This window comes from Dermacentor albipictus, chromosome 1, assembly GCF_038994185.2.
Source record: "Dermacentor albipictus isolate Rhodes 1998 colony chromosome 1, USDA_Dalb.pri_finalv2, whole genome shotgun sequence".
Taxonomy (NCBI): Eukaryota; Metazoa; Arthropoda; class Arachnida; order Ixodida; family Ixodidae; genus Dermacentor; species Dermacentor albipictus.
In genome coordinates, this window is record NC_091821.1 from 318,628,779 (window position 1) to 318,654,677 (window position 25,899).

The 25,899-nt window shown below is 45.6% G+C and overlaps 1 protein-coding gene and 1 long non-coding RNA gene across 8 annotated transcripts in view; one reads left to right on the forward strand and one right to left on the reverse strand.

Annotated features, from left to right (window-relative positions):
* Positions 1-25,899, forward strand: part of alpha-Catr (alpha-catenin related) — a 184,164-nt gene that overhangs the window by 114,778 nt on the left and 43,487 nt on the right. For 4 of the 6 annotated variants that reach the window (XR_010564968.2, XM_070531598.1, XM_065434444.2 and 1 more), the window contains 8 exons: positions 2,727-2,930; positions 3,041-3,127; positions 3,198-3,356; positions 3,817-3,909; positions 4,387-4,587; positions 11,854-11,904; positions 15,648-15,845; positions 17,114-17,191. Coding sequence is in view for 5 of the 6 variants with exons in the window: in XM_070531598.1 (XP_070387699.1) it covers positions 2,727-2,930; positions 3,041-3,127; positions 3,198-3,356; positions 3,817-3,909; positions 4,387-4,587; positions 11,854-11,904; positions 15,648-15,845; positions 17,114-17,191 (1,071 nt within the window). In the remaining variant the exon portion in view is untranslated. Of the gene's footprint in view, positions 1-2,726; positions 2,931-3,040; positions 3,128-3,197; positions 3,357-3,816; positions 3,910-4,386; positions 4,588-11,853; positions 11,905-15,647; positions 15,846-17,113; positions 17,192-18,700; positions 19,514-25,899 lie in introns of those variants that run through there. The other 2 variants (XM_065434455.2, XM_065434433.2) reach the window with 2 other exon arrangements.
* The window catches only part of LOC135903963 (uncharacterized), a 47,384-nt gene that overhangs the window by 2,334 nt on the left and 19,151 nt on the right, over positions 1-25,899 (reverse strand). Inside the window, exon 1 of one of the 2 annotated variants that reach the window (XR_010564973.2) lies at positions 4,690-4,767. The exons of the other annotated variant lie outside the window; for it this stretch is intronic. This is a non-coding gene — a long non-coding RNA (uncharacterized lncRNA). Of the gene's footprint in view, positions 1-4,689; positions 4,768-25,899 lie in introns of those variants that run through there. 2 annotated transcript variants of the gene reach the window in all.

Consider the following 25,899-nt stretch of genomic DNA (forward strand, 5'->3'; position numbering starts at 1 on the left):
TAGTATTTTCATTCTGAAGCAACATACTGGGGTTACGTTGCTTTAGCTGCTTAACATTGAAAGCTCTTTATACGCTGCACTGTCAGCGGTTTTTTGCTTGTCGCTTTTGTAATTGATGGGAGTCGCTGCTCTGCTTGCCGACAGCTAGCGTGTCGCCATCTAAATACAAGAACGTCATTAAGAAGCATCTGCACGATGGCGCAAATACATCTGTGGAGTTACTTTGTCCGTAAACGTATTATCGTCCACTCATGTAACGTAGTCCGAAAAATTGCTTTTGGTGCTTGCGAGCAACAATCACGTACACAAAATAGCCGCCTTATGCACAAGTCTCCCGGAAGCAGCTCCATTCACAATTTGGTTCACAATAGCCAAACTTAGATCCACGAGATCCTTCAAATCGCTGACGTGTGAGGGCCACTAGACGCAAGGCAACCCCGTTCCTCCATTCTTCAGACTCCGCAACAGAGCACCACGCACGAGAACCTCGGTAACGACGCTATAGCGGCATCAGAGTTTGCGTGAAAGACGCCGCATGCATTGGGGTACGTAGCACAGTACGGTGGCTACGAGCAATTGTCATGGCACCGACGCAACTAAAGACAAAAAAAAGTCAAGAAAACAAAAGGTTGGCTGTGCCCTTGTTTTTGTCGAGACGGCGCGACCATCGCCACCTGACTTTGCTCCGCCAATGAGGACGTGCAGTCCTCGTCACCTGCCCTCGCTGTGGTGCTCTAGCGGTGAAGTTCGAAGAACGTCGCTGCCTTTAGTTTTATTCAGGTGACCTAGTGGCAGCAGTATCAGCTTGAGAAGCGGAGTTCAGCCAACGTTTATAGTTTCGCACGGTGATGTTGCAATTGCCAGTATCTTGTATCTCAAGATGCACGATAGATTCTTTCATGTATTGGAAATACGGATACTGATACATGTCTTGCCACATGTATCATGATGCAGATACAAGGTACCCAAAGAGTGTCTAAGATACTATCTAAGATAAATGTATCTTCGATACTGCCCAGCACTGGTTTAGAGGCGTCCGAGATATCAGCGTCCTTAAATTATTAGAATTGCAGACATTCTATAAGCCACAGATGGTTGGCGATATTGCTTTTCCATGAGCTCATCTGCCTCTTTTAAACTTGTCACAAGTAAACGTTGACCAGTAGGTAGCAGTAACTACACTGTTGCTCGTTCCGTTAGCTCTCGCTCTCTAGAATATGTTTTATTTTATTACCCTCAAGCGCATACGCATTACAGAGGGGAACGGTACATAACATAAAGAGAAAAATTAACAAACACGATCACGACTAATGAAACAAAAGGCAATACAGAAAGCCAACTACAATAGAAAAATAAAGAGTAAATTCATGTTAAAGTAGGAGTGAATGATAAATCGAATAAATGGTGATAAGCAACAATTCTACACAGTAGCTCAAACAGCAATCACAAGCGGAGCAACATATATAGAAAACACAGCGCACTGAAAACCTGATAACTGTCTGCAAAAATTTAAGAAAAAATGTCAGTGATCAGCGTCAAGATATCGCACGAGAGATGAACGAAATGAGTCATGATCAGGTATTGATGCGACGCCGGTCGGAAGGCGGTTCCACTCTGTCGATGTACGAGGTAGAAAGGAATGAAAGAGAAATCAGTTTTAGAACTGATGACGTTTGCTTTGTAACTATTGTTGTTGCGGGATGAGCGGTAAAATGATTGCGAAATAAAAGCATGCTTCAATTCGTCATGGTGGTAAATTTTTTGAAAAAGGCTAAGGCGAGATATTTCCTACGAAGCTCAAGAGACGGTAATGATAGTGTTAGTTTCATTGAAGTTATGCTGCTAGTACGGTTGCAATGTGAAAGAATGAAGCGCGCCGAATTATTCTGCACCATTTCGAGTGAGGATGTTACGCTCGTGAAACCGGGGTCCAAAATTGCAGAGGCATATTCTAATTTTGAACGTAATAATGTGTTGAGCGTAGTCAGTTTAGCAGAAACAGGTGCTTTAGAAAAGTTTCGGCGCAGGTAACCAAGCATGCGATAACTTGTTAATTATATAATTGATATGATGCTTCCAGCTCCCAAGAGCTATTGGCGAATGGAATTCTCTGTCTGAAGAAGCCGTCTCATCCTCATCAGCTGATTCATTCATAAAACACATAGCCGACATACTGATTTGTTACTGCTAATAGAAGTTTTTTTTTTTGCCTATATGTGGCGTGGTGCGTTTCCTTGCTAACAATCTGATTATGTGTTATTTGGTGCTATTAATTTGTCGCTTCATTTGTTAGATTTGAATGCCAAATACCTGATTTCATTGTTTTCCAGAATGCTAACTATTATGAATTTCTATTCCACTCCTGTAATAGCTCTGTGTAAGGGCTGACAGTATCTGTAAATAAATAAATAAGTCTAGCAATCTGCGTTTCTCTTATTATAGTTTCCTAAAACACGTGTACTGTCAAATAAAAGCGTGCGTTCGAATCCTTATTTTTACAGTTGTATGCCAGATTAAATTTTGCCACTTTTAACCGACCAGGAAACTGAGAAGTTCGCAAACTTTCCGGACAGACAACGTATATAGCCTGACGATTTATGTCTCAGCTACAACGTGCGTTGGTGACATTAAGATGGCGTCGCTTCAGTCGCAACGGCTTCTCGATGTGGAGCCCGAGAAACGTGTGGCAGCGAAGGAATCTCGAATAAGCGACACACGCGACGCAGGACCTGGTGGAGACAATGCGAATGACGCTGGTGGGGCCCAGCTGCCGTGAGCGGTTGTCGAGTGCCTTAGACGCGGTGGTGGAGCGCACGCAGGACTTCACCGACTCGGCCTACACGTCGCACGAGCACCGGGAGAAGATCCTGCTGCTTTGCGACAGGGCCAAGCTTGAGCTCAACCAGCTCCTCAGGATCGGCGTCAGCCTGGTAGTGTACACGATGCCTGCATCTCTCGTGGCCCCACACGTTCTCGTCTAAGGGCTAGAAGCGTTGGTTAACTGTGCATCGCACCTATCCTCTCACTCCGACGCTTGCAGGATCAGGCAGGTTGTACGTCTCCCAACGAGGACCTCGAAAACGCAATCGAGCAGACGCTAAGGGCGACGGCAGACCTCAAGCAGCAGGTACGCTCCCCGAACAGCTGTGTTCTCTCGGACTGCGTACAACCACTTGTTGTATTTTGTCGTCGTACAGCTTCGCGACACGGCACTGGACCACGCGGACGAGCTGTTCAAAACGATGGACGAAGGCGAACTGCTCAACCGGCTGAAGAACGCCTCGCTCGCCGGGGATCACGCCAGGCTCGAGGAGTACGCGGACAAATTCGCCGAGCACGCCGAGCACGTCCAGGAGGTGAGCGCATCTCGCAGCCCCTCATCCGCCGTCTGCTCTGAACTTGGCCGCACGTCACCGAGTTTTATTCTGGCAGTGTTCGTGAATGTGCTCATACTCCATGGATGTCTTTCGCACAAAGAGCGCTTTTGACTTTCTGTCCAATATTTGTCTGCTTTCTTAATTTTTATATGTACTGTGAAGTTTCACTTACGCACGTGAGGGTACGAGCAGCAATTTTGCGAGTCGAGACTACTTTATCTGTGCTACAAGAACTGTACTCGGCCAGTCGGTAACGAAACAAGACATGGCTGCGTGTTCCAGAGGAGGGGGGCTATGATCCTTCTGTGAGGTATCGTCAGTGGCGCCCTCGCGGATCCACCATGGGCATCTTTAGCAAGGAGGTGCTGTGTGAACAATATCGCCGCTGCCCGAGTCCGTTTAAGCAACCGCCTCACCTCGGGCGCATTTCCCGCTACAGGTGTGTCGGCTTCTCTATCACGTGGCGAGCACAGAGGCCCTCCAGGTGACCGCCAAAAACACGGATGCATGTATCAAGGTCTACGGCTCCCAGGTGAGTACACGTCCTTGGCTATTATGGTCATCAAACCTGTCTCGCACTCTAGATATGCGATGCTGACAAATGCAAAACCACACTGTTCGTATATGCGACTAGTTGTATATACGAACAAGAACTGCATGCACTGTACAGTTGCATCGCAGAAAGTTTTACCCAGAGCACAAAGGCTCTGCATTTTGTCCGAGACATGCTCGAGGTGCACGGTTCTGTGTCATGTGTAAAATGGGAACTGGTTCAACCGTGTGCCCTCTCCACCTTTGAGCCCGACGCCAGAACATGTCTGAGAATGTTGTATAACTTACCTTGCGGGTATTTTACCTAGTAGCCGCGTTGCGATTCTGAAGCCTTGATAACACGAATGAGAGAGCGAATTTTCATGAAACGCCTTTCGACACGTGGGCGCCCGTTGCAAAAGCGCACACAGACCACGTCGCTCTATAGCCGGTACGTGGTGCCGTGTAATCGACGCAGGTGGTGAGCGCCTGCCAGACCCTGAGCACGCACCCGGTGAGCAAGATCGCCAAGGAGAACGTCGAGGTGTTCATGGAGGTGTGGCAGTCGCTGGTCAACGACGTGGCGTCGATATCGCGAGAGGCCAGCCAGCAGTGCCGGCCGCCGGTACAGGGCCCTGACAGCGCACGATCCGTCTACATGTCGCTGCCAAGGCCCGGGGTAAGCGGCCTCCGCACGCAAATAAGCTTTCTTTCTTTCGTTCAACAATTTAACATTTTGGATGCATTAATAAAGGAGACACGAGCCAGAGACGCTGCATACCGTGATCGCCAAACGTCGCCGGAACAAAGAGATGAACAGATCGCTGAGCTGTCTAGATGAGTGCGGCAGCGCGCCAACAGTTCAAATCTATCTAAGCCAATAGGAGCGCTTCCTGTACGCACGCGACAGCAGCTAGGAACCACGGCGCTTTTCTTTTTCTTTCTTTCTTCTTCTTTTTTGATCGCTTTCTTTGCTTCTATTTCAGCACGGCGAAATACGGCGCAGAGGCTATCTGAAACTCCGATCTCTTCTCTTTATGACGGTATCACTATGGCGGCTTTATAGAACGGTATCAAAATAGCGTTGCGCCAACGGAAAGCCGCGTGATTCGCAGTGAGTGCGATGGCACCTCCCGGAACCAGATTTTCTAACCGATTTTTGTCGACAGAACAAGAGAAATGTGCGATTTTCTCAGCTTCTACTTCATATTTATTTCTAATTATTAGTAAGCGCACACCATGTAATAATTATAAATATTTCTGAGGCCTTACGTGCCGAAACCACAACTTTATTATGAAGCACGCCGTAGTGAGTGACTCCGGATTAGTTTTGACCACCTGGGGTTTTTTGACGCGCACCCAGTGCACGGTACACGGGCGTTTCTGCATTTCGCCCCCGTCGGAATGCGGCCGCCGCGGCCCGGATTCGATCCCGCGTCCTCGGAATTATTCGCACAACGCCTTAGAGACGTACAAAGGCGCAACAATATGTTCACAGGCTTTCCTGCGTTTTATTTTTGTATATATAAAATAGTATTTTTACTACACCGATAGAGTGATGTATTGCCAGTGGTTCCCGGTAGTCCCAATGCGCTTTAAGCAGAAAAAGTGTTATGCTAACCTAGACAAACATACAACTTTTGCCCGGTCACGGCGGCCGCATTTCGATGGGGGCGAAATGCGAAAACACCCGTGGTACTTAGATTTAGGCGCACGTTAAAGAACCCCAGGTGGTCGAAATTTCCGGAGTCCCCCACTACGGCATGCCTCATAATCAGAAAGTGGTTTTGGCACGTAAAACCCCATAGTTTAATTTTACTTAAATTTTTAATTGAAAGCATGCGTGCTTGACGATTGCGAAACGTGATGCATCGTATAGTGCAACTAACGTTCGACATAAACTGCTTGTCAGTGAAATGGTTAATTTTTCTTGTCAGAAACAAAATTATATATGCAACTCCACGAGACCAGAATTATGAGCGAGAAATTAAAATTTCTGTTCATCTACAATGCGGCTTATAGTCGACGCGAAATTTTGCGAATGAGCACTGCGATCGTGCTTCATTTATAAATCGCGTAGACTCATTTACTCGCTCGGCGCGATGTTTTATGACTCTGGCTGCGAGAGCTGTGGTTATATAAAAAAGAAAATGTAGTAATGAAAAAATTAGTTCTGCGATTTTACGTGCCAAAACCACGATATGATTATTAGGCACGATGTAGTGGACGATTCTGGATTGATTTTGACCCCCCTGGGATTATTTAACGTGTACCTAAATCCAAGTATGCACGAGCGTTTTTGCATTTCGTCCCCATCGAAATGTGGTCGCCGCGGCCGCATTCAAGTCAGCGACCTCGAGCTTAGCGGCGCAGCGCCATAGCTACTGGGCTAACACATTAGGTGGTTATGAGGAAGATACATTCAATATATATGTACTTTTTTATAAATGTGATTCCTGTTACTCTGTTTTAAAACTGTAGAAGCTAAATACTGCGTTTTGTAGTTATGAGTCTTTTTTTTTTCTTTTGTTATGTAAGTTGCTTCAGCGTGTCCTTTTTGATGTTTTTTCCTATAAATATGCTTTGCATTGCTGTTAATAGTGCTGTTCGTCTTATTTGCTGTACATGTCACTTGTTGATCTTGATTATGTGCACTTCTGTATGCTGTACAATCGCCATAGTGTACTTCTGGAAGGCCGAAGCTAGTCAAGGTGCTTCTCGGCTTTTTCTCCCAGTCTCCCTCATATCCATGATGAAAAATAAAGGAACTATTATAATCTACAACGTATATTGTCCTCCTAATGCCACCATTTATAAAACTAACGTTAGCAAAAAAAAATACAGGTAGTAATTGGAGAGCGTCGTGCTACGTGAGCACGCAGTCAGAACGCGAGCAAACGCATTAAAGCAGACGGCAAAGGCAAGCTCCCCGGCTGACGTCACCGGAGCGCCGTTCGCAGCGCCGTCTTCGGTCGCGCACGAGGCTAATATACAATGCCCTAGAATCACTTGTTTTTCTGCCTCACTCGAAGCCGCCGCACTCGTAAATAGCTTGCTTGCCTCAATCGCCTCAATCTCCTTCGCTTGCGCTGCACATGGAGGCGGACAGGTTCTAACGTGGCCAAAGGGGTTGGATTTCTTCTGCACCATATTGTTTTCTTTAGCCACGTAACTTCTGATGAGCAATAGTTTGAGTTTGATAAATTATACCTGGATCTCTCTCACACACGACCATTGCCGCTCGGATCGACAAACGTACGTACTGCCGTAAGTGCAGCCACGTTGGTGCGTCATCTTCATTTGTGCTTTTCTAGTACACTACTTAGCGCCTCCAATCAGCTCGCCGGAGCAGATAAGCGCGAGCTTTCAACTTGTATTGCTACGAGCTGCCGGAAGTGTGTGCTGCTGACGCGCGTCGGCACAGAGCCTACAAAGCTTCTGTGGCAATTTTATGGCGTTTTTCACTGGTAGATCTGGAGCGGCCGCCGAAATCCTCGAGCGAGCGCTCGGGTTTCACAAAACCGAATCGGCCAGTGGAGCGCAAAAACGCTCTGCGGGGGATCACACAGGAAGTCTGCGTACACATGACACAAGCCGGTTCCGGAAACCATGCCCGACTTACGCTCTGTACGTTTCCACGAAAACATAAGTCGCCGTCTCCCGTGCGTAATTTGACCGCGGCAGTCGCAGAGTACGTCATTTCCATGTCGCGCCCGCAAGGATTGTGCATGGACAACGTGCATAGAAAGCTTCGTACAGCGCCTGCGTCACCTCGTAATCGCTCTCGTCCGAGCTCTCATCGCTAAACGCGAGCTCTGCAGCAGCCATTTTGCGCGTACCCTAGAGTTCCTACAAAAGGAATCTCTATGGCGCGTACCGACGGGTTACCGATTTCGCTCGAAGACGGAAGTGACGCGATCTATATCCGCCCGAATCCGCGCCTCGATGGCGGAGCAAGTGAAAGCGATCCGGCGCGAAGCGAGTTGATCCGAAACGACCAGCGGAAAGGGCGAACCCGCTCCAGATCGACCAGTGAAATTCGGATTCGTTGCCACGGAGCAAGAAATCCTGCTCCGAATCGACCAGCGAAAAATGCCATTGGTGAAACAGACGCCCTCTTGTGCTTTCCGTGGCACATTGCAAGAAGACGACGAAGATTCGCGCTCTGATTCCTCTAGTGTATCTGTTGCTGGCTGACACTTACTCTCACAGACCGAAAACACAACTTTCAAGCTTACGCACCGCACTCCGAAGTCAACTTGTCTCGCGAACAGAATTTGCTGCGACAAATGCACGGGCGGAAAAATCTTATCTCACTTTTCAGAGGCCGAGAGCAGCGGTTGTGGTTGCTTCAGGAGCGCGGTTGCTATGGCAACATTGATGTTTGGCACGCCAGTCCCAGTGCTCCTTTGCGGAAAGCACCACATGACTTCTGCCACACACACGCTTCAACTCATCCGAGCTAAAGTCCCTCCATCTACGCGCCACCACCGGCGGAAACGTGTATGGAGGGGCTTTAATCCGAGCTAGCCGGGGCCTGTCCCGCGCTTTCCTTTCTCCATGCATACTGCACCCGTCCCAGCATTCCGGTTCTCACTAGATGGCGCACGCGAGGCTAAATTTAGCCCCAATTGTGCCTTGCATGGCATGACAATGGCGCCATTTTTGCATACGACACATGCATTATCGAGTAATGCCATTTTAAGAGCGAATGGCAGTAGTTGAGCACTTAGTAAAGACGAGGACAAGAAAGGAGACACACGGTGCACAAATGGACACCGTGCGTCTCCTCTTCGTCCTCTTCTTTACTAAGTGCTCAACTACTAGCTGCCATTAAAGATGTGCCAACAAGCCCATTTCGCCACACTTAAACGCGACGCTTTTCTTTGCGAACCTTGACGGGCTAGTATGGGCCTGACGGGCTGCCTAGGCAGCGCTGCGGCAACACCGGTCAACAGAGCCCTCTATGCCCCGCCTATAGGTTTTGGGTAGTACAAAATGCGATGACCTGCTTTTGAATGCATGGCGTCGCCTCAGCTGAGCTGCGGTGGGAATTTCGGAAAATTCCGTGCATGGGGAGGCATTGTAGAACGCCTTCCGCCGACAAGAAAGCAAAGCGCTGTGCCAAATGCGTGCACTGCGCATGAGAAGTTGCCGACGCCATTTTGATGCTCGGCTGCTTTCAATGCATGTGCTGCTCAAGTCGCACGATGCCAAGCTACAACGGCAGACTGCTGCAATATGTGTCTATTCGCTTAAGCACGTGCACCAACTTAGAACCGTGGCCCAGTAAATATGAATTAGTTAACTAAAGAAACTAATGTAATAATCTGCTGGCGTTAGCACCGGGACTCAGCTTGAGCGGCCCTGCAGGTGTGTGTTGACACTGAGACTGTCGGCCACATGCATGCTTATGCCGCAAAAGCTCATTTCAAGACATGGCAATAGGCAAATACTGTGATTGAGTTTCTGTAGCCTTAGCGCCATGGCTGACACGCAGTAGCTGTTTTCTTTTACTTTTTTTTTTCGGAGGAAGAACGATGCCGCAGCAACAGTTTCGTTTGTTGTCATTAATTTGTTTACTGTAACATTTAATGTGACAAAGGCTGTTTAAACACCACTTTTTATGTACAGTTCCCTATCTTATTCCGCAACTGGCTGTGCCATATCAGTCGATTTGCTTTCTTTCGCTTGTTCTTTCAGCAACGCGTTCTGAAACCCTTTGAACAGCTCTATATGAATTTTTGCTTAATTATAGGTGGGCCGCTTCACCATAAGAAATTGCTTTAGGTCCTGTAAATTCCTGTGTGTGGCAGTTTTCTAATAAAAAGAAACCAGTTGGATGCACCTTTAGAGACGACTGCATTTTTCATGGTTAAGCTAAAATTAAATTTAAAATTTTCATGGCTAAGTACACTTGATGAGATGATCCACAGGCTACATTCAGAAAACGCAGGTGCTTTTTCTGATAGTTAAACACCAAAATAAAACAGGAAATGAACCCTGAACACACACACAAAGCCAGCAAAACCGGCTGTATACAGCCCGCTGACAGCATAACTTAATGTGAAGGGCTACGACTTGTATACTACCCAGCCAATTTTGTCGCTGGCTACCAAGGTCGCACACTGTGCTGAAAATTCCAGCGTGTCAGGCCCACTACCCTCATGACAATTCACCACGCATCAATAACAGCAGTGACGATGCTTGAGGACAGTGCACTGCTCGGCGTGGTCGCATATACTTGCAGGGTCCGCCCGCCTTCAGCACGGTTTGTCGGACAAAAAGCACCCGCACTTCATGACCTGTGCTGCATTCAGTAGCGCACAACGCCCTACGTAAGTGTTGAACACTTTTCGAGCGCGAGAACTATGCACAAGACTCCAAACAGCTCAAAACGAGCGAGAATAGTGTTACTCTACGGGGCAGCACACTCGCTCCCCATTCACAGAAGGCCCGCCGTGTTCAAAGGTGGTGTACACAAATTCGCATTCCTCTGTCTTGCTATCTGTGAGTCTCTTCACAGCGTTTCTAGACCCTGCATGTCAAACGTAGGAGTGCCATAACCAAGCAAGCATGAAATTTCTGCAAATAATTGCACACCTGTAGGCTTCATAACTCCTGATGAGTACTGGTTTTAGTTTGATGGATTACACCTACTATGGCTGAGTGAGCTCTCTCAAACATGGCCACTATAGCTTAGATCGACAAACGTTCTGCTGAGCTATGCCTCTCTGAACGCCGAGCGAAATGTTAAACTTAGCTCCGGTTCTGTCTCGTGTGGTGCAACAACAGTGCCGCCTGTGCACACGACACATGAATTATCGAGTGATGCTGTTTTTTCTCTACACAACCACACCAAAATTAAGACACTGGACGAGTACAGTTGCTCAGATATAAGCAATAATGTTATAACATGTTTTCTTTACATGTGGTTTTAGCAAATGATTGGGTACATATGCTGAACCTTTCCACTCCACTATCGCCCCTGGAATGTATTGTTTCTGGCAAATTACGATGACAAAGAATTGAGGTTAATGGTGATGGGTGGATAGCATTGCTAGGTGTTCCAGTTACTGAATGAGTGGAGAGCAAGTTTGTTTGTTAGAAGTGAAGATTTCATTCAAATCTCCCGAGATTTCCTGCAAAAGATCATCAGCTTTCATTAGTTTGGAGGTAGCAACATCTACCAGCACTGTGAGAAAGGAGCATAGAGAGCAAGATTAGCAGTAAATGAAGATTTAGAAGAACAATAATTAGTCTAAAATAATCTCACTCAAAGTGAGTTGCACATTTTTCTCTGCACCATGGCTGGGCTGGAGTACTCACGTGCGCTCTTCAAGAGTAAGTCCATGCTCCAGATCAGCCATGTCTGTACACCTTTAGCCTGACATGCATGTACAAAATGTTTTTCGTTTTCCCTTTCTTTTCTTTTCCTTTTTTTCTGTTCTGGCAGCCTTCATGGCCTGGGAATAACATGTGCATATGAGTTATTTTCACTGTTGTTCCTCTTCTCTGTGATTGTTTTCATGTGTGCAAACCAAATAATAGTAACAATAATAATAATAAATTTTATTGCACGAAGGAATACATACTACAAGAAATGGGCCTGTCGAAGCCACCAGTGGCTTGAGGGACTTGGCCCGACAAAATCAGCAGACGAGCGTGCAATATTTACTTTAGCATAGACATATAACAAGATAATGCAGGAAGACTATAATAATAATAATAATAATAATAATAATAATAATAATAATAATAATAATAATAATAATAACCAAACAGCAAATGAGCCTGTTCTCACTACGAAAAAAAGCAGTTTGGAAAAAAATCCCGTGTGAGCTGCACTCTTTTTTGCGCTCTCTGCACAACCCATATTAATGCAATCATGCCTTTTCATTTATTTATTTCCTCTTGTCTGCTTTTCTTCCTTCTTCTCCTGTAGCGCCACGGCACAACGAGCAAGCCCTTGAAGCCCATGAAGCTTGACACTGAGGTATCATTTCTGATTGTTCATACTTTACTTAAACCATGTTGTGGCTCCCTTGTACTTATTATAATAGGAAACGCACTTACTATATGTCTTTGCACGTCATTCCCTTTCAAGTTTGTTTCAACTTCTCCTAACCAGCATGCTGGGTGCCTGGAGGCTGGAAACTAGCCTTTTCTTTTTGTCATTGAAATGTAAATAATAAAATATAATTAATCACCATAGAGCTGTACATGGAGCTGTACTTTCTCACTCAAGTACGCAAAAACTTATAAGAAAAAAAAGAAAGAAAAATCACGTAATGCATAGCACATTTGCAAAAGCTAGCTTGAAGAGAGCAAAGAAGCAATTATATAGGTACCCCGATGTGGTCTGGAAGTTGTGTATTAGCATATTATGATATAAGACCGAGACCAACCAGGCTGTCAAGCGCTCTTTATTCCAAAAAAGGGAACGCCCCAGCTCAAGCTCAAAGAAGTAGAACAGGGAAGAAGATGATGGCTATGTACAAATGAAAACAATGAAGTACGTTATAGTGCTTACATTAACTTCCTCGCGTCATGGAAGCGGCCAGCCTAGCCGCAGCTTAGAGATTATCTAAACGGGGAGTGAAGGGCTTCATCCGCGAGATGTGAACAATTTCAGCATTCCGGCAACATCGGTCAGTGACGGAGTGTACTGGGCGGATGAGATAGTTCACTGCAGATGTTTGCTGCACACGGGTGTATGGGTTGATGTAGCGTTGAAGGAACTTCTCACAGAGGCCTGGAGTGCGGACTGCAGTCCAAAGCAGGACTTGGTCTCCAGAGTGAAATCGGAGGTCACGGCGTTTGTTGTCGCAGCGACGTCTGTGCTCAGCTTGGGTAGCTTCTGTGCTTTGCCGGGCAATTTGACGGCAATGTGCAACTCGGGCAGCAAAATCTTCTGCAAGCAACGCGTTAGGCGAAGAAGGTGCTAAAAAGAATTCTCTGTCGAACGTGTTGGAAGGAGATCGTCCATACACAAGGAAGAAGGGGCTGTAGCCGGTAGTCCGTTGAATAGCAGTATTATATGCGACTGTCACAAAAGGAAGAATTTTATCCCAGTCAGTGTGGGATGTACATGGAAATCATGTCAGGCAGTGTACGGTGGAAGTGCTCAGTAAGGCCATTGGTTTGCAGATGATAGGGAGAAGTAGATTTGTGGACGGTATCAGCGGCCCGAAGAACTTCTTCGAGAACTTGGGAAATAAACGCCTTGCCACGGTCACTCAGAAGAACGCAAGGAGTCCCGTGGCACAAGACGATCGAGTGCAAGAAAAAGTCGGCGACCTCAGAAGCGGTACCGGATCGCAGAGGGGCAGTCTCAGCATATCTTGTTAAATGGTTGACCGAAGTGACAATCCAACAGTGACCGGAGGGTGTCAAAGGCAAGGGACCATAAGAATCTATGCCAACAAATTCAAGAGGCACGTCCGGGCAAGGGAGAGGTTGTAGTAAACCGGCAGGAGGGGATGTCGAGCGTTTGCGGTGCTGACATGATGCACAAGAGGCAATGTATTTGGCCACCGTTGTGGATAGGCCAGGCCAGAAGCAGCGAGTTTTGATGCAGTCGTAAGTCTTGTGGAAGCCTAAGTGGCCAGCCGATACGTCATCGTGAAGTGCCTCTAATACTCGCAGGCGAAGGCAGCGAGGTAGAACTGGGACCGCAAGGCTTCGCCTGCGGCGCGCAAGGCTTCGCCTCCACCATCGAAGCTGCGAGCTGGGGCCCCGTCTCTCGGTCTGGCGTGACGTCACACGGTCACGTGACGCGCAGCTGTGTAAGGAGGCGCCACGACCACCGATCGGTCGAAAGTGCGAGCAGTATTGCTTTCGCAATAAAACAAGCAGCGGGAAATCGCACGCTGAGAAGACCGATAAGCATCCAGTGCGACACAACTTGAGAAATAATATTGAAACGTCCAAGAATGAATCGTCGCGACGGCACATCACAGTCACCCTAGACGTCGAAGTCTCTATAACGAAATTATTTTTGAACAGTTCTGATAGTGTCCACACAACAATGGTTGTTTGTGTACTGTCAAATGCTCATATTCTGCGGCCTAAAGCTCACGGCACGGTGCGACAACGCGCTCGCAGCGAAAGCGAAACATTGTGCACGGGCATTCATGTAGAAGCGCAGTCGGTCGCTGCGAACCCGTGCAATCGCTGCATTGAGGCTTCATTCTGTTATGCTCCATTTGGTTATATGGACAGCCCACTATAAAAATGTGCGCCTGAGCAAGCGACGCACGCCTGAGCCTTAGAAACAGCTCGTTTCTAAGGCAACACCGCGTTCACTAGAGGCGCTTTTGTAGCGCTTTGAAGCATCGAGCTCGTGGCTCAGTGGTAGCGCCTCCGTCTCACACTCCGGAGACCTTGGTTCGATTCCCACCCAGCCCATCTTGCAAGTTGTTTTTTATTCATGAAGTGCCTGCTGGGATTTATCGCTCACGGCCAACGCCGCTGACACCGACGCCGACGACACCGGCTTTTCTGCGACACGAGCTCCTTAACGCTATCGCGTTAAAACATATTTCACATTGTCTTCTCTCGGCGTTTGCCTACGTTTCACGCAAGAAGCCAGTTCGGGAGGCTCCGGCGACCGCGCGCAGTTGCGTTCACTGTACGTATTCGGTAAACAGATAGCGTCTGCAAACCATTCTGTGCTTTCAGTTTGCTCAAGATTATTATTTGGACAGTAAAAAACTTCCCTCGTTTTGAGAGTACATACAGAAATGTCCAGGAGGGCGGCCGCGTGGTGTTTTTATTGAGCGCCGTAAGCGAAACCTGTGAGGAGCACCCCGCGTGATCCCTCATTAAGAGAGAGAGTGTGTGATTGTGAAGAGGAAGAGGCGCTATTTTCTGCAGATCCCTCATACTACGCAAGAAAGGCGCTTCTGACATATGGTGACTTTGTAAGTCCTCGCCCCCAATATACTGAATAACTTGACGAGTGTCAAAAGTAGGTGCAGTTCAAGGATATTTAGTTCATGTTGTAGGTGTCACCTGTATGCAGCATGGTTGGGGTATCGGGAAAGCACATGATGCACGTCCTCGTCGTCACGGCCACAACAACAAGCAGAAAGTGAGACATTCTTCACGAGGTGCTGAAAGTGGTTAATTCAAGGTGTATCGAAGCGCCATTGGTGTGAAAGTGTGTAGGTGTCTCTTGCAAGTGAGGGAATTCTAAATGTTTGTCCACTTCACAAAGAATTGTTTTGTGCTGCCTGTAAGCCAAGTTGATGTGCATGATTTCTACCTAATGTGTGCCGGTTGGCGATATAATGATACGAAGAGATATTCTGAATTATCAAGAGGCACCTTTGTAAATGATTTTGCAATTTCATTTGCTGCAATGCCATTCTGAATTATAATGAGGTGCCTTTGTGAATGATTTTGCAATTTCGTTTGCTGTAATGCCAATGTGGTTTTTGGGGCATATAAATATCAAACTCAATTTCTTGTATGAGGCACGTGTGCTTGCTGATAGTTACTTAGCTTAAAATGAGAACTGAAGTACTAGAAGTCATGTACCTTTGTATGATACACGGAATAGCTCACATAAAATACATTCTTATCGCCTTTGCTTCACTGTCGGTTGAGAGCTAATGCAGCGGGCTCTCCACACATGTACTTGTGCCCTGCCTTTTCAACATGCATTGTAAGAAAATAGCTCTGGCAGAAGGAGAGAAACACGAAAGGTTGGTGCATATGTCGAGTCTAGCGCAGTGCATCAATTTGCAGGAGCAGGCCAAGATCGCCAAGCTCGGCCTCGAGATGAAGCTGTTGACGTCGGAGATGGACGCCGAGACGGAGAAGTGGCCCGCCGCCGAGAATGACATCGTAGGCCGGGCACGCGCCATGTCTCAGATGGCCTTCTCCATGTACCAGTTCACCCGAGGAGAGGGCGACCTCAAGACCACACAGGCACGTTCCTTAATCCGAACTGCTGATCCTCTCGGTCAAAAGCAGTAGGATATTTAGTGGGGAGCAAAGAAAAGTATCCAGCTTCACTAGTACATTACACTCCTGCAATATGAGCTATAGGTGAGGCATAGTGCAAACAGGGCATGCAAGATGATATGCAGGAAAGACGAAGACACATCTTGCATGCCCCATTTGCACTATACCTCACATAATGCCACTCCAACGAGCACATCAGTCTATTCTTCTGAACTCCGTATCAAATGTATATGATTTTCACTGAAAGCAGAGGTGTGGTAGGCCGTGAAGGAACCGGTGGCAATGTGGCCTTTGGGCTCTGGAAGCAGCTCCCTATGGTGCCAAAGGTTGTCATGATGACCAGTCGAGGGTAGTAGTTCATTGTTAAATAAATAAATAAATAAATAAATAAATAAATAAATAAATAAATAAATAAATAAATAAATGCAGAATTTTATTGCATTTGAACATGCAAGAAAGCTCAACCTCGCCATTCCTGCACACCTTGCTCCACTAATGAGCCCTGAGCAGTGAAAGTTCATTAAACTTAACTTTATAAATTTTAATATAAGTGTAGGAATATAATGTCGTACATCTCCACAGTAAGTTTCTGAACACACGTCTGACCATGTTCACAAATATGAAGCACAAATGTATATGTATTGCAAAAAGTGTATTACCTTTAATTTTTACAATGTAAAGTAAGAAATATTAGTATTAGAAAACAGAACACTGTAAATTAGCACGAAATGTTATTGACATAAAGATCACCTAAGAGTTCCTTTTTTTTTCTTTAAGTCTTACAAAATGAGTTCGTTATGCTTGCTTCCATCTCGCTCTTCGCGTGCATGACTTTCAAAATTAACTTTAGTTACAAGTCAGTGCTTGTGCCGCATGCTTTCATTGCCCCTTGTGGTTCATGCTTTTCATTTTTCTGTGAATATCTTTTGGGCCAAATTATAATTGGTGATTATCATTTAGATTACAAGTAGAAAAATATTTGATGGTTATCATTTTTATGAGAACATGTACATATACAGTACATAAGGCAATTGGCATTTATGTTCTCTTGCCTTCAGTTTTATTGAATGAATGAATTCTGGGGCTTTACTTGCCAAAACCACGATTTAATTATGAGGCACACCGTAGTGGGGGACTCTGGATTAATTTTCAGCACCAGAGGACCTTTAACTTGCCGGCAATATATAAGCCTTCAGTTCTAGGTAATTAACTCACCTGTTGCTCTTTTTTAGGATCTCTTCACTCAAGCCGAGTTTTTTGCAGAAGAAGCCAACAAGCTCTATAAGGTTGTACGGCAGTTTTCATACCAGGTGAGTTAACATGTGTGTCACTATGCACCAGCAATTTACCCACGTGTAAAAGCATTAGTTTTCTTATTACCATTGAAAGAGCATCTTGAGCCATACTATGCTGGTAACAGCATTCTTTAGGAGCAGCATAGTACCGTATTTACAACAACTAACTAACTGGATAACTTCTTGAACTATCGTTTAAATATATATAATTTTATTGGGACCATTGACTACACTGTTATCCACACAGGAGGCCATATGAGCACTGCTACACTTTTTGAAGACGACTTGGCTCTGTGACTGCCTTTGATTGCGTGGTGAACACTGCTGTGTTTGCGTGCATGTGCAACTTGTGAACTCTTTACTTCTTTTTTTCCTATTTCTTTTGCTACCCGCTTCCCCCTCCCCTTCCCCAGTGTATCATAGCTAACCAGGTGCCACCTGGTTAACCTCTCTGCCTTTGCATTTCTTTTCTTCTCTCTCTAATGTATAAAACCTAGCTAACGACATAAACCATTTGCTAGCAATGTGCGTTCCTTGTAGCCCTACCGTTGTGCCACACTCCATCAGATTTCTAATATGCTTCCATAGAACCCAGGGACAGATGAGAGTACGGGCATAGTGTTTCAGTGTGCACTCAGAGTGATAATTCCTCATACATACTTTTAGTCTTGAAAACAACAATACACAGTAGGTGATGTCTCTAGTAAATATAAAAGCTTATGCTCAGGCATATTTTTTGTAAGAATATGTTTTAATTCCACTAACGTAGTATGCATGTTTGTGACTGTAGCTAAGGTGATAGTAAAGTTTCGTTCGTCTGTTGTCCTCGCGTCTCCGTTGGAACGTGAAGTTTCTCTGGCCATGATCGGCAATTGTTGATCGAATGCAGACAGGAAATGATGGAGATCAGATGTACAAGAAATATTTATAGGTGAACTTTTCTATATACACGGCAGACAAAACAAATGTATTACAACTTGAACAGTTGAGAAACAAAGTCTCACTCTTCTACTGTCTCAATGACTGTTAGAGCCCAGACTCGTTTTAATGTACACGGTACAGAGCCTCACCGATCTATCAGCAATTTTTATTTCAACCAAGTCTCGTTTTAACATACATGGTATGAAACCTCACTGATCTATCAGCAATTCTGATTTCAGCCCAAGTCTCATTTTAATGTACATAGACATAGTATGGAGCCTCACTGATCTAGTATCAGCAATCCTGATTTCAGCCAAGTCTCGTTTTAATGTACATGGTACGGACCGTCACTGATCTATCAGAAATTCTGATTTCAGCCAAACCTGAAGACAGCATATCGTCCCGATTATTATAGCTCAAATAGACAAAGAAAAAGGGCAGTAGGGCCATTGGCCCGTCCCACAGATTCAGTTGCCAATGAGAGTCAAAAGTTTGTCAAGCCACAACCCAAAGAGATGAGCTTACTCTTAAATGTAAACATATTGGAAAACAAAACCATTTTCTTTCTTCCTAAAACTCCGTTCCCCTCTCATTTCCACGCAGTCAGTGACGGCCTCAACAAAGAAACGCCAGGCCTGCAATATTTATTGCTAAGCCATCTCAAACCCCGATGGTGTCTCTAGGCCGTTTGAAACCTCGGTGGCATGTCTTCACCGCAAATATCTCTGAAGCCAGGGCTTCAACACTGCGGACCGCAGCTGCACTCAAGCTTTGTCCGTGTGGGAGATTTATGACCGCCCATGGCACCCGAACTTATTGTATACGAAACGAAGTTCTCCTGAATGCGTGTTTACAAGACGACATTGTCCGAATGTGCTCCTCACATGCGTACTGCATCTCTACAGCACACACAGTAAGTTGTCATTCGACACCACGTGAGCTTTTCTCAGACCCCAACGACAAGGGCCGATGATTGCCTCCCGGATGCATAGAAGAATAGACTTCTGCTCCATACATGCGACACGCGGTCAATATTGCTAGGCCATTCTAAACCTCGGCGCCGTCCCCAGCCAGCCAGGGAATTGGGAGCCTGCGCCACAACACTGTGTACAGCAGTCCCATTCAAGATTTGTCTGTGTGGATCTATTATGGCTGCCGGTGAAATGCCAAGTCAGTGTGCACAATATCGCCTTCCCTGAATCGGCACCGCGCTCCCGTGGTGCACATTGTGACTCGTCACCCAACACCACACGGGCCTTCTGACCCCTCATAAAACACAAACGGTTGCCCGTCGGACGTGGAAGGAAGTGGACCCCCTCTCTCTACACAAAGCATGTGGCCGACTTGCGACACTTGGGAAGTACACAAAACAATCAATGCAGCCTTACTGTGATGTTGCTCATTAAAAGCAGACAAAGTGCCACACACTATAGCTTCCGGCTGCACTGGCAGGAACGGAGCTATCCTATGTCATGATGCATCTACCTTCTTCATGGAAACAAGTATTATAGTGAATTATATAGGGGGCGCTTTGGTGCTTGCACATTCTTTCTAAGATTTAGAGAGTTTGGACCTTCATTTAGCAATGAAAAATGTCATGTCAGAACTCACTGACAACCTCTCTACTAGTTCCTCAAATATTTTAAGCCCACTACTTGTTCTTGTTAAGCAATTATATATGTGCAGATCACCTTGTGATATAAGAAAACTGTTGGCACTTTCTCTTTTGTCTGACATTGAAAATGAACTTTCTATATGCTGACCACAATAGATTAATAAGATTAGATTGCAAGTTAAAAGAAAAAGACAGAGAAAGAAACGCATTGTTTATCGCTTTGATTAAGACAATATTTTAAAGCAGTCAGAATAAGTGCTGATCTTGAATAATGTATATGCTTACCACATGCAATTTGCTCTGCTGTAAGTATGTGTAGAACACAATCATCGTCATTTTTTTCTCAAGCCTTTGATTACAAACTTTTATATACAGCAGGTTTCTATTTAATTGACTCTAGTTAAATTAATTTTTAGTTGAATGAAGCTTTCGGTGGCAGGCGTCCCGCCTCAGCACAGCAGGATATGCCTTATGTTTGCAGGTTAGTGTTGCGGAAGGCACAGTTAAGAAAGTTATAAGAGCTGGTCGCGCAAGGACACAGTTCACAGGAGAACAAAGTCGTGACAACGTAAAGAAGGCAGTTCCGTATTTTCATGGAATCTTGCGCAACCTTAAGAAGGTTGGCCAGAGTGCAAATGTTTATGCCTGTTTTTCTGCACCTAGAAAACTGGTGTCACTGAGCAAGCAGACTTGCGCTGCCTTCCAAGAAAAGGCCCAGTGTAAAATTAATCACAGACAGCGTTTCACACAGTGTGCCCAGTGTGTCGTATATGAGATACCTATCTCATGTGGTAAAGTCCACATCGAGTAAACTGGCCAATTGATTAACGATCGGCTTAGGGGACACCACAACAATGTTAACAACACACTATTCAAGCTCATCTAGGCGTGCACTGTCGCGACTGTGGGTGCAAACCTGTCTGGGACAAATGCAAGATTATATCTAGGAGAAAATCAAGCCTTAATAGAGAAATTATCGAGGTTGTCGCAATTTCACGTGCGGGAAATAACTTTGTCAGTTGTCCCTCGATAGCCTTGTGTGAAAAAGAGCTGACCTACCTTGATTCAAATATCAGGGTGCGATAGCGTTACGAGCAAGTTCTGTCGTACTGCTACGAATCATGCCAAATGCCGATGCCAGTTCAGCAGCTGTGCATGGGCGTGTTGCCGTCTCTTTTGGACAATCTTCGTCGCTACTTGGGCCTTCCTCCTAGGTTTCCACAATACTTCATGGGTCATGCGCAAGCACATACCCTAAGCTGCCACAATACTGCCTCATTTCTCCTTCCCCCCTTCGCTCAATTCCACCTAGACTTTCTTTTATGTGGCGTTGTTTTGCCACGTGAAACAGGTCAACCTAGATGCGGTAAGGGTGAAAGCAGAGCAATTCAGACTGGTATTTGCAAACAAATATGCGGCCTTAGAACAGTGAGATGAAGATGACATAGAGGTAATAAATGAAACTGAAACTAGGCTGGCTTCAGAAGCAGCAATTGGAGTGGGAGGTAATGCACCAAGGCAAGCAATAAGCGAGCTCTCCCAAGCAACGAAGGACCTATTAAAGAAACGACAAAGAATGAAAGTGTACAACACAAGAGATCAGATAGAATTCTAGGAATTGTTAAAACTGATCAACAAGGAGAAAATAAAGGATATTTGAAATTATAATGTAACAAAGACTGAGGAAGCAGTAAAAAATGGACGCAGCATGAAATTAGTGAAAAAAAAAACTTGGCGTAGGACAAGCCAAGATGTGTGCACTGAAAGATAAGCAGGGTAATATCATCAGCAATTTTGAATATATAGTAAAAGCAGCGGAAGAATTCTAAACTGACCTGTACAACACCCAGAGCAGCCACGATACCTCCATTCAATGTAGTCATGAACAGGTTAGAGCGGCTCCTTCTATAACTAGCGACGAAGTTTCGTTAGAAGGGCCTTGCAAGACATGAAATGGGGGAAAGCAGCAGGAGAAAGTGGACTACCAGTCGATTTAATCAAAGATGGTATAGACATAATGCTTGAAAAACTAGCGGCCCTTTATACGAACTGCCTATTGACTTCAATGGTCCCAGAGAACTGGAAGAATGCCAACATTATACTAATCCACAAAAAGGGAGATGTTAAAGAATTAAAAAATTATAGGCCCATTAGCTTACTTCCAATATTATATAAAATATTCACCAAGATAATCTCCAATAGAATAATAGCAACACTGGACTTATGTCAACCAAGGGAACAGGCAGGTTTCAGGAAGGGATACTCTACAATGGATCACATCTGTAATCAATCAGGTAATAGAGAAATCCGCAGACTACAATCAGCCTCTGTACATTGTTTTCATAGATTACGAAAAGGCATCTGATTCAGTAGAGGTACCAGAGTCAGAGAAGCTTACATTAATATATTTGAAAATAGTATCTACAAAGATTCCACAGCTACCCTAATTCCCTCCCCACAAAAATAAGTAGGACGATACCTATAAAGAAAGAAGTCAGACAAGGAGATACAATCTCTCCAATGCTATTCACTGTGTGCTTGGAAGAAGTATTCAAGCTATTATATTGGGGTGGCTCAGGAGTAAAGATGAAAAGCGAATATCTCGGCAACCTTCGGTTTGCAGATGACATTGTCCTGTTCAGCAACACTGGTGACGAGTTGCAACAAATGATTGAGGACCTTAAATGGACACTAAAGGCAAATGCTAAGTTGGTGTGGACTGTTTAAATACCATTTCAGATACCTCACAATGTTTGTTTCGTGCCAACAAGAGACTTAGTTTACGAGAAAATTGCATCTGAAGGGTCTGAATACCTTTTTCGAAATTCAAACCTCCCGCCTCTCAACCGGGAGAGTAGTGACGCTGCACACGCCATCACCACCCTTTGCTGCCGTTGGTGAGTAAAACGGCGCCCGACAGACGGCAGTACCGAGCTAACAAAGAGTGGTGGATTCGACGCTGCAGCTGCTTTTTGGTCAAGTGGCGTAGACTGTTCGGGCATCCCGCGACATCACATGGAAATTGAATTCTCTGCCAGTTGCAGTTTGTGTGAGTTTCATGAGCCAGCAAAATCAGCACAGCACTACGTCATAATGAAACTGCTGAAGCGCGAAAGCATGGGCAATTTGTACTCGAGCAAAAACAAAACCTTTCAACCGCCCGCATCATTGTCAAGGGTAATTTCAATGAGTTCTTTTTTCTAAAAATGAAATAGAACTGGACAAGTAGTATTTTATTTCGTCTTATTATACAACACAAGGATGTTTTCTTGCAATGAGTGGCTGAGTACTAGTGACAGAATTTAACTGAAGAGTGCTTTTGTCATCGGGCAAGTACTTGAATGTTCAGGGGGAGTCTCTAATCATGTCCTGCATTTACCTCAATTTCTGGATTATTAAGGCTCTGTTCACGATAATATCGACGCCTTAAAGATTCTCGTGCACTAATCTATCAATTTAGCTTGACTTAATATTTGCCTTTTGTGTCCCTTTCACAGAGAGAGTGTAAGACTGTGGTTGAAGATTAATATGCAGAAAACAAAGATAATGATCAATAGTCTGGCAAGGCGAGTTCAGGATTGCCACTCAGCCTCTAGAGTCAGTGAAGGAATGTGTTTACCTAGGTCAATTACTCACAGAGGACTGTGATCATGAGAAGGAAATTTACAGAAGAAAAAAAAATGGGTTGGAGCGCATACGTGAGACATTATCAGATCATGACTAGAAGTTTACCATTATCACTAAAAAGAAAGGTGTGCAATCAGTGTATTATACCGGTGCTAACATATGGGACAGAAACGTGGAGACTGACAAAGAAGCTCGAGAACAAGTTAAGGACCACGCAAAGAGCGATGGAACGAAGAATTTTAGGCATAATGTTAAGAGACAGGATGAGAGCGGTGTGGATCAGAGAGAAAATGGGGATAGCCGATATTCTAATTAACATTAAGAGGAAGAAATGGAGCTAGGCAGGTCATGTAATGCGTAGGTTAGATAACTGGTGCACAAATATGGTTACAGAATGGGTGCCAAGAGAAGGGAAGTGCACAGTCGAGGATGGCAGAAGACTAGGTGGGGTAATGAAATTAAGTAATTCACAGGAGCAAGTTGAAATTGGCTGGCGCAGGACAGGGGTAATTTTAGATTGCAAGGAGAGGTCCTCATCCTGCAGTGAACATAAAAGATGATGATGATGATGATGATGGTGATGATGATGATGATGATTGCGTCTCTCTCTACTATTTCCGGCTCACGATTCTTTTCTCCACTTCTAGGAGCCAGATGACCTCAAAGTGCACAAAGAAGTGCACTTTGAGGTCTTAAGCTTGGCGTCACACTCAATATGTTGAATGTGCTGATGAATGGGTGTCTATAGACATGTGCACCAGCCCTTTACATTTGCATGGTATTTTCAAGGAGATTTTACAGCCGTTCAATACATACAATAATTTGTTATATGTGGATTTGATATATCTGCATTCAACTGCGTGTGTGTGTGTGTGTGTGTGTGTGAATATATATATATATATATATATATATATATATATATATATTGTGAGACGAGGTTTAGGCAGCCAGTCTCTTCTTTATTCTCCCGAGACAGAGCCCCACCACCAGGCCCCAAAACTGTGATGATGAGTATGTACAGGTGAGAATATGAAGCGTATGAATAATGCTCACACTAATTGCCCCGCACGCGCAAGCGGCCAGCCAGGCCGCGACTTAGCCAGGAGGGGAACGCCGAACGAATCGTTTTAGGCGCGAAACGTGAACGATCTCCGAACCACGACAACGATGGTCGGAAGAAACGTCTACGGGAGTAACGCGATAGTTCACGGGGGATGTTTGTTCGTTAATAATATAGGGTCCAAGAAAGCGGGATTCAAACTTCTCGCACAAACCGGGTGCACGAATGGGCGTCCAAAGAAGCACTTCTTCTCCGGGACGAAAGGAGACGTCGCGACGAGAGATGTCGTAACGTTGCTTGCGATCTTGCTGGCTGACTTCTGTGTTGAAACGAGCACGTTGACGGCATTCCTCAAGTCTCGAAACGAACTGTTCGGGCGTACTGTCTGAGGTGTGAGTTGGAGCATTGAAGAAAGCGGCGTCGATGGTGAATGTCGGTGAACGGCCGAAAACTAGGTAGAAAGGTGAGTATCCCGTAGTTCGTTGGATAGCGGTGTTGTGAGCAAAAGTCACGAAAGGTAAAAGTTTGTCCCAATTATCGTGGTTTGGCCCGATATACATCGATATCATGTCTATCAGTGTGCGATGAAATCGCTCGGTTAAGCCATTTGTTTGTGGGTGATATGCGGATGTCGTCTTATGAAGTGTGCCACAAGCTCCGAGTACTTCTGCGAGCATTGCTGACATGAAAGTCTTGCCGCGGTCGCTTAACAGTACACGAGGGGCACCATGGCGCAGCACAATGGCATCTAGAAAGAAGGTGGCGACGTCGGAGGCTGAACTAGAGCGTAGAGGAGCGGTCTCTGCGTAACGTGTGAGCTGGTCAACAGCTGTCACGACCCATCGATGACCCGCTGGCGTTATGGGCAGAGGGCCGACTAGGTCTATCCCAACGGTGGCAAACGGTGTCTCGGGACATGGGATGGGCTGTAAAAGCCCAGCAGGAGGCGAAGTCGGTCGTTTCCGCCGTTGGCACTGAACGCAAGAAGCGATGTACTTGGCCACAAAGGTAGACATGCCTGGCCAAAAGAAACGGCTCCTAACGCGGTGGTATGTTTTGTGGAATCCCAAATGGCCAGCAGATGGGTCGTCGTGCAAGGCTTCAAGCACTTGTGTGCGCATCGAGCGTGGAAGAATAGGTACCCAGCTGTGTCCGTCGGAGTTGTATATGTAGCGGTACAGCACATCGTTGTCAAGCTTAAATAGTCGCAGTTGTCGACGTAATCTGGCATTTGGTGCAGATGAAGTTCCGCACAGGCGTTGGATGATGCTGTCGCAGTAGGGGTCAGAACGTTGACACGAGGCGAGGTGAGTGAGGTGATTGGAAGATAACGTGTCAGTAACCATGAGAGGTAATAACGGGAGTGACGACTTAGTCTCATCATCAATTGGCGAGCAATGGAGAGGTGTACTCGAAGCTAATAATGGCAGCGGGCAGCGAGAGAGAGCGTCGGCATCTTGATGCTTTTTCCCAGACTTGTAGACAACGTCAAAGTCGTAC